The sequence below is a fragment of the Parus major genome, chromosome 2, assembly GCF_001522545.3.
Source record: "Parus major isolate Abel chromosome 2, Parus_major1.1, whole genome shotgun sequence".
Lineage (NCBI taxonomy): Eukaryota > Metazoa > Chordata > Aves > Passeriformes > Paridae > Parus > Parus major.
Window position 1 is genome coordinate 742,166 of NC_031769.1, and position 12,235 is coordinate 754,400.

Consider the following 12,235-nt stretch of genomic DNA (forward strand, 5'->3'; position numbering starts at 1 on the left):
ATGGATGATGGATGATGGATGGATGATGGATGGATGGATGGATGGATTTTTGGATGGATGATGGATGGATGGAATCCATGGATGGATGATGGATGATGGATTATGGATGGATGGATGGATTTTTGGATGGATGGATGGATGAGGGATGGATTTTTGGATGGATGGATGGATGGATGGAATCCATGGTTGGATGATGGAAGCCCTACCCCGATCCAGCCCAGCCCGCCATGCCGTGAGCGACTTGTACAGAATCCACATTGTATGCGCTGTGCATTTCCAGCCCCACACACAGTGTGTACAATGCAGGTGCTATAAAGTCAGGAATCTCCCCAGCAGCCGGAAAATGGGAAAGATCTGCTGGCCACCCCAACCCCTCCAGGGCTTTTCCCGTGTCCGTGTCTCCCAGCAGCTGGAAAAATGGGTTTCAGGCATGTGGAGTGAGGGAGCAACTGCTGGAAGGGAATTTAGGAATAAAGACCATGGATCTGGGAATTCTGTCAGTTCCCTGGGATTTAAAGGCCTCTCTGAGGAACGATGCCTCTGTTTTATGAGTCCCTCTGTGTCCCTTTCTCCTGGATGTTAAAAGGGAATAATAATAATAATAGTAATAGTAATAATAGTAATAGTAGTAATAGTAGTAATAGTAGTAATAGTAATAGTAATAGTAATAATAATAATAATAATAATAATAATAATAAAAATAGTAGCATAATACTTTGAAGGCCTCTGGTCCTGCTTGGTACAAATTTTTCAGGGACGGATTATTCCTGCTTGGATAAACACGCAGGACTCATCCTCATGGATTTTTGGAGCACCTTCCACCATCCTGTTTTATCTTTTCCAGGTGTCCCTGCAACCCCCAATTTGCTGAAATCCAGGGCAGCCCAGCCGCGTGTGTGGGAATTAACGCGGTGTGAAGGAAAAATGCCAACGGAATCAGCTTGGGTTTCCTGGCTATTGGTCATGGTTCCTAAACTTCCTTCAAAAAACAGCTGCAGGGAGCTGGGAGTCTCCCAAGGGATTTATTGTAGCCCATAATGTCATTATTTATTTATTTGGGGTGGGTGCTGGCAGGGAACGAGTTCCCTTCCATTGGCAGGATGGATCCCTTGGAAGAAGGGAACTGAGGACTTTGATGGAGTGTGTGCCAGTGAGGATGTGGATTGAAAATACCGGACAGAAATCCGTGGAGGTGACATCAAAGAATTGCTCTTTGTCCTGCTTTTCCCAGAAATAAAATGTTGTAGGGTGATTTTCACTCCCTGTTTCCACCTTGGAGATTTCCAGGCAGGACAAATTCGACTCTGATTATTGCCTGAATATTCCAGGTTTGAGTGCAAATCCGTCTTTTCTGTGGGATAATTATTTATCCCCGACTCCCTGTCACTCATTGCTGCGGTGTGGGCGGGATCCAGTGCCCGCTGCAGGGAACTGGAATTTTTCCACTGTCTCCAGTGGCTCCTGGATTGGTTTGCCCTTTCCAGTGCCCAAAAATTATCCAAACAATCCGCCTGAGCGGGTGCCCGTGCGGACATTATCATCCCAATCCAAACAAAGCACTCCCAACTGCCACCGGAGGGATCGTGTGTTCTCATTCCAGAGAAATTTCCACGGGACAGCCTCCTGGAAGCCTGGGGATGCTGGCTGTTGTGACAGGTGTGCCTCCAGCCCTGCGGTCGCTCCGATAAAATGATTATTCCCTGGCAGCGCTCGGGGAGAATTAACGAGAGCAACCATCCCAACGTTTTCCTTTGGTCCTGCTCGTTAAACACACGGCATTATTTTCCAGCCGCTTCCCCCTCTCCTCCTGAATTCCCTCTGGGAAGCTGCTTCTTTGAGTCTGCTCTTTTTGCAGTCTGATGTTGGTTTTTTTTGGAGATGGAATTTTTTACAGGGCCTGAAGGTTTGGAGGAAGATGAGTTTATTTCTCTTCTCTAATTCAATTTAGTTGGGGTTTTGTTCATTTGCTTTAGCAAAGAGGTGCCATCCAAAGCCCTCTCTGTCCCTTGGCAGCTGAGATAAGAAATGCCAAATCCCCAAAATAGAATCCCAAAATAATCTGAGTTACGAGGGACCTTAAATCCCATCTCATTCCACCCCCTGCCAAGGGCAGGGACATCTTCCACTATCCCAGGTTACTCCAAGCCCCATCAAATATCTCTTAATTTGTTGATTTTCCCATTTTTTTCCCAGCATTCCAGGACTAGGTTTTTCCTGAGAGTTGGAATCCCACTTTGGAATATTTCTGTATTTACACCTCCCATCTTTATCATCTGTCAGCAGTTTCTGACCCATGGAGCAGCTGATGGTTTGGGAAGCAGCATCTTCCCCATATCCCATTTGGGAAGGAGAAAGGCTGGAGAGAGCCCTGTCCCAGAGTATGGAATCCCAAAAATCTGAAATCCTTCATAAACTCAGTTCTGTGTTCCCTGCTTTGCTCCCAGCTCCACCGTTAAGAGAGAACCACCAACTTTCTTTTCCCATAAAAATCTATTTCTGGAATGGGGATGGGGTGGTGCACACCTGAACCGTGTCCTAAATTGCAGTCAGGATGCGGCCAGGTGGATTTGGGATATGGAATTTGGGCAGGGGTGCTGAGCCAGGTATCCACAGCCCTCCCTGAACAGGTTTTCCTGCTGTAATTCCTGTTTAAACCTGCACCCCATTATCCTCCCTCACATCCTGGAGGATCATCGGAAACATTCCCTGTTCTCCTCCCACCCTCCAGACTCCGAGACAACTGTGGGCAGCTGTTTTATTATCCCAGCACCTCGTAACTCCTGGGAAGCCAAAATTAAAGCCAGGAGCGAACAGAAATCCCATTCTCCTCCGAAATGTGCGTGCCCAAAACGTCTTCTCCTAATGAGCCCCTTCCCTGCACCCACATCCCGCCCCTTTCTCATTACTCAGGGAAAAGATGCCCAAGTTGAAAGAAAAGGAAAATAAAAAAGTCTTCCCCACAAATTGCAGGTTTTCCAGTGGTGTTCCGAGGCTCAGGAGACCTCAGGGATTTGAACCAGCTGAGGTTTGAGGGAGGAAATCGGAGCTTGGGGCTCTCATTGGGAGCAGATGCTCAAAACCTCCCACAGATTTCTGCCCCTCCAGCTCAGCACTGGTTTCTCAACAGGAGATCCTGGGAAGAGATGGGGATAAATCCCTGAAATTGGCTGTCTCATCCCAAATTTAGCCCTCACATTTCCTGCCCAGGAAGGGCGGCAGAACGCTGAGGTGGTGAGGCTCCATCAGAGATTTGTGGCTGCCCCAGATCCCTGGAAGTGCCCGAGGCCAGGTCGGACGGGGTTTGGAGCAGCCTGGGGCAGTGGGAGGTGTCCCTGCCATGGCAGGGGTGGCACTGGAGGGGCTTTAAGGTCCCTCCCAATCCCAACCCATCCTGGCATTCCCTGGCTCTTTGTGCTGCCTCTCCGAGCCTGGGCTGATCCTTCTGGAGACCCTGGAAGAGCCACAGTGTGAACACCACAATTCTGGAATGATAAAGGATGGAAAAGGGTGGAAAACCCGTCCTTGTGAGAGCCCCCTGATGCTCATCCTGCCTCCACCCCCTCTCCCATATTTCTGTACATCCACAGTTTCCAGAAACACCTCCGAGAGGCTTTTCCAGGCAGCCATGACTTACCCCAGCCAAATAACGTGAATCCCCAAAGATATTTCTTCTCTGAGAAAAATGCCATGAAGATGAGGCTGTGGAGATAGAGCCCTTCCACCAGGATCCAGTAGTAATTGGTTGCCAGGAAGTAGAGGAAGAAGGTGACAGCTACTTTACAGCCCACCTGCAGCGACCACAGAAGGACAGAGAAGGAACAGGGCGTGAAATTCTTGGTGGGGCGGGAAACAGAGGTGGAAAAAGGAAAATAATTAAATCAGATCATTTTTATAATAACTATAATTTTTTATTATTTATTAATTTTAATTTTTACATTATTTATTATTTTATTATTTATTTTATTACTTAATAAATAATTATTCTAATAAATATAATAAAATTCTGTTCAGGGTTTTTTTTATGAGGGGGGAAATCCGTGGAAGAGCAGGAAGGAAAAAAAGTGGGGGGAAAAAAACTCCTGAGCTGAAGATGATTTTTCCTACAGCGGGGGAGTTGGGAAGGAGAGAAAAAGAGATGATGGTGTGATCCTGCTGTCTCCCAGCCTGGTGAGGAGGGGCTCACACAGTTCCTAGAGCAGTTGGGTTTCATTTTTCCCTGTGTTTCATCTTCTCCCTCTGTCCCTTGTCCATGTTGGAGGCCAAAGGGCCTCGGCCAAGTTGTCCTGGTGCCACAGCACCTGGAATTGCAGCTCCTTCCAGGAGAGACCAAGGTGGGATGTGGTCACCCCATCCTGCCATGGATGTCCACGCCAGGATCCTCCGGGGTTGTTTGTCTGTCCTCAGCAATCGGGAGCCACTGCAGATGGTTCCTGCTGCCTTTGGAGCCGGGAGCTCCAAGAGCAAACAGAGCCTGGAGGTTTTTCCTTGGAAAACCTGAGCTGCAAGGTGGGAGATCTGGGAGAGGCTTCCAGGACATCCTGGTGTTAAATGGGCTCCTACACTCAGCTCTCGCTCCACAATGAGCTGAAATCCTGTCATTTTTTTGGAAGTAAAACCCCAACTGTGACCCAACACTCCCTTGGGGCAGAGCGGGACAAAGCCACCCCTCTTCCCAAATTTCTCAGCTCCAGCAGACAAAGGCTGCAAAATATTGGTGCCACTTTGGGTTTAATCAGTACAAAGCCATTCCCTGTCACTGTGGGTGTCCTGGGAAGTTGGATTTCCCAGGATTTCTGTGGCTGCCCCATCCCTTGGCCCAGCTTTGTGCTGTCCCTTCCTTTGAGAGGAATACAAAGGACTGACAGAAAATGCCAATTGTAATACCTTGGAAATAAAAAGAGACTTTTTTTTTATCCTGGCACAGTTCTTTTGTTAGTTTTTTGTCCATCAATATAGAAATCTATACATATATTTGCATATTGATAAGATATGTACACGTTGCACTAATTTTTTTTTTTCACAGACAGAAGAAATTAGAATAGGTTCATTAAAAATCCCCCTAAATTAATTAATATTTTTTATATTTATGAAAAATCCCCACCTAGGCTTGGTAATATTTTCTATATTTATTTTTCATATTAATTGCCTCGTGCAGGGAATGTGAAGCAAAAACTGCCAAGTCCCCACTTCATTTGGATACAAATTAAATTAATTAATTGTCGCCTTCATCTCTTGTTTGCCTCACAATTCTGAAGAGTGGGAAATGCCATTAAATGCTAATATGCAAAGAATGCCATGGATTATCCTAATTATTCCTTATAATGAGCCCGCCATGAGGGGAAACACCAAACAATGCAGTGAAACACTTTGTGTTCTGTCCAAAAAAAATGAGAGTTTTGGAGTGAATTGAGTGAGACTCTGTAAATGAATGACACGGATCTCCGGGATGGGAAAGGAACACAATGACAAAGTCATCCCAGCTGGACACTCGGATGCACAGCGGGACATTCCCAAATCCTCTGATTTTTCACAGGGTGGTGCTGGTCCATGGTTGTAGCACAAGCTGGGAAAGACTTGAGAAGCCAAGCAAATCCACAGGCGGGAAGGTTTATCCCGGGATCCTTGAGGTTGGAAAAGACCTCCAAGGCCATCGAGTCCAACCTGTGCCTGATAATTCCTTGGACATCTCCAGGGGTGGGGAATCCAAACCCTCCCTGGACAGTTCCAAAGTCTGGCCACCCTTTCCACGGGGAAATTCCTGCTGGTGTCCAACCTGAGCCTCCCCTGGCCCAGCCTGAGGCCGTTCCCTCTCCTCCTGTCCCTGTTCCCTGGGAGCAGAGCCCGACCTCCCCGTCTGTCCCCTCCTGGCAGGGAGCTGTGGGAAGTGAGAAGGGGCCAGATCCAGGATTCCATTCCATGGATTCTGTGGGAAATCCTTGATGAGACCAATGACAGGAGAGCCGAGAGTTTCAGGATGTGGGAAATGTGAGGATGGGCTTCATGCCCCCGAGCACGTGGACAATGCAGATATTGCCATCAGAGACTTCTGTACAGCGAAATCCCCGTGGAATTTTGGAGGAGAGTCCAACTGACCTCAGTTCCATTTTAATTTTGGGATGCTGAGCCAACTCGATTGACTCAACCAATAAAGGGAACCTGAGGTTCAGGTTGGACATCAGCAGGAATTTCCCCATGGAAAGGGCGGTCAGGCATTGGCAGGGGCTGCCCAGGGAGGTTTGGAGTGCCCATCCCTGCACGAGTCCAAGGAATTCCTGGATCTGGCACTCGGGGCTCTGGGCTGGAGACAAGGTGAGGATTGGGAACCCACCAACCATTCCAAGGTTGGATGACCTTGGAATTCTTTTCCAAGCTCAGTGATTCTGCCCAAGGTCCCTCTCACAGACACCAACTCCTTTATACAGATGAGACCTTTTTTATGACACCACATCCTTCCCCCGTTTTTCCTTCCAAAATGTCTTTTTTTCCAAATGGGAGGGAGGAAAATCGTGCATTCCCCATCCGTGGAGGTGTTACGAGCCAAGCTGGATGTGCCTTGTGCTGGGATGGTCGGGAATGTTTCCACAGCTGAAAATTCCAGGGGGTCTCAGGGGAATGTAGGTGGGAATCAAACCATCAACCTTGACTGCCATGAGAGAAGATTTTCCTTAGCTCAGGAATGGGAAATGCCTCTGAACTGATGGATTGAGAATGGGAAAGGACGGGAAGAGGCTGTGACAGATGAGTTGGGTGGAAAACTCCCCAAAAAGAGGGTAAGTGTTCAACAGGGAGGACAAAGACATGAATCCTGGGAAAACACCGCTCTGGGAATACTCACAAACTGCGATTTATCCGCTGGAGGTGCTTCCGTGATGGATTTCAAGTCTTCCTCGGAGATCCGCTCCATCTCCTCCAGGGCTGACCCGGAGTACAGGACCGCGTCCTTCACGAAGATGCTGACGGCTCTCAGCATGAAGGACACAAACAGGTGCATGTGGATGTAGTTCCTAGTGCAGTGCAAACGTCTGGAAGAGGAGAAAAAGGATTGGGAAGTTTACTCCAGCTGTTGGATGGAGTCAGGGTCAGCCCTGGAGGAGATGGAGAGCCCCAGCTCCTCCCACCAGCGCCGTGTCCCCATGGGGAGCAGAGTGAGGGTCACCTCACTCCCTGCTCTCCCTTGGCCTTGGGAAATGGATTGATACCTTCTCCAGGGGCTTCAGGGAATCATGGAATGGTTTGGGATAGACGGGACTTCAAGCCCACCCAATCCCACCCTCTGCCATGGCAGGGACACCTCCCACTGTCCCAGGTTGTTCCAAGCCCTGTCCAGCCCAGCCTTGGGCACTTCCAGGGATCCAGGGGCAGCCACAGCTGCTCTGGGAATTCCATCCCAGCCCCTCCCCACCCTCCCAGCCAGGAATTCCTTCCTCAAATCTGCTCCACCCTGCCCTCCAGCAGCGGGAAGCCATTCCCGCTCTCCTATCCACATTTGCCCTTGGATTCCAGAAGCTCCAGAACTTGAGACCACTGGAAACCTCGTAGAGCTTCTTGTAAACCATTAATTTTTATTTTTATTTTTTTTTGCCCAGCTCAATTTAGGAGCAGCTCCAGCAGAAACTCCAGTGTGCTGGGCTGTTCTCCCAGTTTTCCTGCTGTAAATGTAAATCCTTTGGAGCAGTTTGTGGGCTCCACCCCAGCAGCAGCAGCAGTGACCCCACAAATCCCGGTTGTAAAGCGCTTTAAGGTCCTTTTAGGAGGAAAAGGTTTTTTTTGGGGATGGTGAGAGGGGAATGGGTCAGAACCAGGGAGAAGAGGTGCATTTTAGAATCAGGATTTTTGGGAAGAAGGAACTGACCTCTTTGGGTCCCCTCCATCCTCTGGAGCTCTGGATTTATGAATGGATTTATATCCTCTTAAATCCCAATAACCTGCACTAATGAATGGTTATGTTTTTATCCCTTTTGCAGGACGTTATGATAACATCACCAGTTGCTCTCTGAGCTTTTATAATCCAAATTACACCAAGTGGAACTGATGAGGTCTAAATTGGCTTTGCTCCCTGCATTTGAAAGGGAGTCGGCTCCAATCTCCGGATTATCGAGGATAAAATCCGGCTTGATCCCGGCTGCTGCTCTGATCCTTGGGATAAAGATGCTCCACCACAGCTGCCCAGGTGGTCTGGGCTGGAAATGAAATGAGTGGGATAAAGACATGGATAAAGGAAAACCAGGATTTCTCTTGCACACGTGGACACGGAATATTTTAATGACCTTGCCAGTGTCCAGTGGGAAATCAGTGGAGGGAAAATGTTGGGAGAACAGGAGTGTGGTGGAGGGATGGGGTCTGCAGCTCCCTTTGGATTGGGTCTGTCACGGATTTGGGATTTGCTATCCAAGCAAACCGCCCTGACGCCTTTTGCTGCCTTCCGAGAGCTCCGAGCACTCTCAGAGCCCAAAGCCCCACGTTTCGTTCCCAGTGTTCCATGTCAAGGGCTTGGCTCGAGCTTCCCAAATCCCGCTGCAGACACCACGTGGCTGTCGTGGTCCCCACCAGCTCTGATCCACGTCCCATGGGATTTTTAGGAGAAGACACAAGCAGATGTCGAAGGGAAGCAAATCTGGGGCTCAGGGTTTGGGGCCACCCTTCTCTGTCGGGTCACCAGACAGAACATTCCCCAAAGGACAAATTCCTGGATATGGGTGACACCTTTCATCCCTCCCACCCCTCGCTGTCTGTGCCCGCAAGAATCCCAGAATGGTTTGGGCTGGAAGGGACCATAAATATCCCATTCCAGCTGTCCCAGGTTGCTCCAAGCCCTGTCCAACCTGGCCTTGGGCACTTCCAGGGATGGAAGATGCAATGCTGGATTGAGGAATGGACAATGAGGGTTCAAAGTGGTATTTAGGGGTTTAAATCCCTTGGCAGGGGTGGTGGGAAGGGAGGGCACATGATGGGGTCAGGAGGGTCATTTTTGGATCCCTGGGAAGAGCAGCAGTGTGGGGAGATTGGAGAAATCAGCCTGGGAGTTTTCCATCCATTTCAACTGCTTTATCCTTCGAGAACACCCGGATTTAGAGTGGAATTTCCCTCAGGAAATCGTATTTCTCTGCAAATCAGCCACCTAAAGCTAAACCAGCCACCCGCGGGGACGACAGGGACAGAAAATTCCTGGACAGTCTTCCAAGGGATTCCTGGAAGATTTGCTACAAAGAGGGCCTGGAAAACTCCACCTGAGGGAAGCAGAAGGAATTTCAACATCCCACCCGCCATCCCACGGGAAGTTTTCCCTAGGATACCCTAAGACAGCCCAAATCCCAGACGCCACCACCACCGCCGGCGGCTTCCTGAAGCGTGCCACCCCAGTTTTATCCTCCCGGAAAAACCCGAGGCTTTTCCGGTGTCGCTTAGGTAAAAACAGAGCCGCCTACCTGAAGTATCCCAGGATAAGGACAGCAACTGTGAGGGATCCCAGGGAGATGGAGTATCCAACAGTATAAATCAAATAGAGGCGATCAAAGACCTCCTGCAGCAGAAACGATGGAGAAAACAGCGTCACACGGGGAACTGCTGCACCACACAACCCTGGCAGCATGCAGAGCCTGGATCCTTGGGGATTCCCATCTTTTTGGCAGCTTGGGAAGCGGGGTTTGTGTTCCCTGAGGTGGGGAGGTGGGATTTTCCCCGTGGGATTTTCCCCAAGGGATTAATGATGGAGTGGGGTTAATCCCATGGCTGGGAATCTCGCAGCATTTTCATCCCAGAGGAACCCAAAGTGCTTTACAAACTCCTGGCCCAATTCAGGGATCACTTGGGAATTTTTTCCTGGACAAAACGCCTGCTGAGCTGGGAATTTTTCAAGGGATTAATGATGGAGTGGGGTTAATCCCATGCCTGGGAATCTCGCGACAATTTCCTCCCAAAGGAACCCAAAGCGCTTTACAAACCCCTGGCCCAATTCAGGGACCACTAGGGAACTTTTCCCTGGATAAAATGCCTGCTGAGCTGGGAATTTTGCTGGAATTGCACAGTTTAGCCGTTGCTGGATGACTGATGTCCAGCCTGGGCCAGTGTAACCCACACCAGAAAACACGGGAAGGAAATACTTTGGCTATGGGATGTGAGGGGAAAAAAAATCACCTGCGTTTATTTTTCCCGTTTTGAAATCCCAAGCAACCTCTGCCTGTGGTTATCCAATCCAGACACAACCGGAGCTTGCCAAAATCCCACTGGAAAAGATCCTGTCACAGGGTAGTTCCTAATAATTAATCCTTTAGGAATTAAGAATTTAGGAACTTTAGGTTGCTGTTTCCTGAAGCTGGCCTCAAAAACCTGAGGTTTCCAACAAGCACCGGGAGATTTTCCTTGATCCTGCTGGGACTTGCAGCTGAACTCAGGGATTCCTGGAAAGGGTTAAAATTCCTGCCCACCCCTGTCCCGGCCTGTCCTGCTTTTCCCAGACCGATTTTAGCTATAAATCCCAAAAAAACCCTACAAATTCAGCATCTTTCTCCTCCTTCCCCTCGCCCTGCCCACTGGGCTGCAATAACGTCAGGAATGCTGGGCCCTGAATGACAGCTCTGATTGGGATTTGAGGCTTGGAACGCTGTCCTGGAATGCCAAACCTCAGCCCTATTACATCAGAATCCGCAGATTTGGGAATGTTTCTCTGCGGTTTGCGCTGGAGGAGCGAAGCCCTTGCCAATATTAATTTACTGAGTGTGTCTGTGCGTATTTATGGGATATTTTTATAGATTTTTATAGATCTGTCTGTGCAGGCAGCAGGCCCTGAAAAGCCAAGAAAAGGAGATTTCAAAGCTTTCAGGGAAAAATATCCTGGCGTGATTTTCCTGCTGCCAAGTTGGAATCCTCTTGGAGCTGGAAAGCGTTTGACTCCATAGTAAAAAATATAATAATAATATAAATAAAATATAAAAATAAAAATAGAAAAAAATTACTACTATTATTATTAATAATGTAAATATAAACATAACTATAACTATGTGTAATAAACAAAATATATATTTTATATATAAATATATATAAAATATAAATATATGAAAATATATGTAGTAAAATATTTTAAAAAGTAACTGATAATGATGATGATGATGATAATAATAATAATGATAATGATGATGATAATGATAATGATAATGATAATAATAATGATAATAATAATAATAATATTCTCACTCCAAGGTTGGAATTCTCAGTAACCCAACAGAAGAAGGTGTCCCAAATCCCACCTGGAGTCACTGGAAAGCTGTTGGGAAATGTGATTTCTTGGATGAGTTTCTCAGATCTTTGGGGAAAGCATTTGGAGCAAAAAATTGAGGCTCTCCACTTCCACTTCTCCCTCACTTTGAGCTCAGGACTGGTTGTTCCCAGGAACTTTTCCTCCCTGGGTTTACCCATGAGGGGGAAAAAAATCTCCGAAGGAATTCCAAGTCTCCCAAGGTTTTCCCATGGAAACCACAATGAACAACCAGGAAAGGTCCTCCGGGTAGGGAAATACTGAATGATCTGCAGTGATGATCTCCATGGTCTGAGGAGCATCCTTAGGGAGCTGAGATGGATGGGAAGTTAAATAATTCCCAGAAAACCACAAAGGTCGCGATGGCCAAGCCATGGACACAACGTGGAGCTCCATCACTCCAGGGAGTTCCCACCTGAGGCCTCCTGGAAGTCCAGCCTGAAGAGACCATCCCTGGTCATCCATTGGTGGAAGAGGCCAAACCTGGTCTTGCCGTGAGGTCCTGGTTTATAAAGTGTGATAACAAAACTTGAATGGACTTTAATTTAAATTTAATGATAATTAAACTAAATTAAACCAAGGACATAATGTGGAGCTCCATCACTCCAGGGAGTTCCCACCTGAGGCCTCCTGGAAGTCCAGCCTGAGGAGACCATCCCTGGTCATCCATCGGTGGAAAAGGCCAAACCTGGCCTTGCCATGGGGTCCTGGTTTATAAAGTGTGATAAAGAAACTTGAATTGACTTTAATTTTAATTTAAATTTAATGATAATTAAACTAAATTAAATTTAATTATCATTTAATTGAAGCATTCAGGGCTTCATGGAGGTGTCCCTGCCCACAACACAGAGCTGTAACTGGCTGAGCTTTAAGGTCTGTTCCAACCCCAACCAGTTCAGGATTCCATGACTCCACAAATTTGATTCCTGCAGGAGCCCTCCACTCTTTCAACTGCTGCCATGTGTGCAAAAGGAAAAGGAAAAC

The 12,235-nt window shown here is 47.7% G+C and overlaps 1 protein-coding gene across 1 annotated transcript in view; it reads right to left on the reverse strand.

The window, feature by feature from the left end:
- The window catches only part of PTH1R (parathyroid hormone 1 receptor), an 88,579-nt gene that overhangs the window by 12,827 nt on the left and 63,517 nt on the right, over positions 1-12,235 (reverse strand). The window contains exons 4-6 of the mRNA XM_033512163.1: positions 9,426-9,520; positions 6,836-7,022; positions 3,635-3,788 (exon numbers count right to left, since the gene is read on the reverse strand). Of these exons, the coding sequence (XP_033368054.1) occupies positions 3,635-3,788; positions 6,836-7,022; positions 9,426-9,520 (436 nt within the window). The remainder of the gene's footprint in view (positions 1-3,634; positions 3,789-6,835; positions 7,023-9,425; positions 9,521-12,235) is intronic.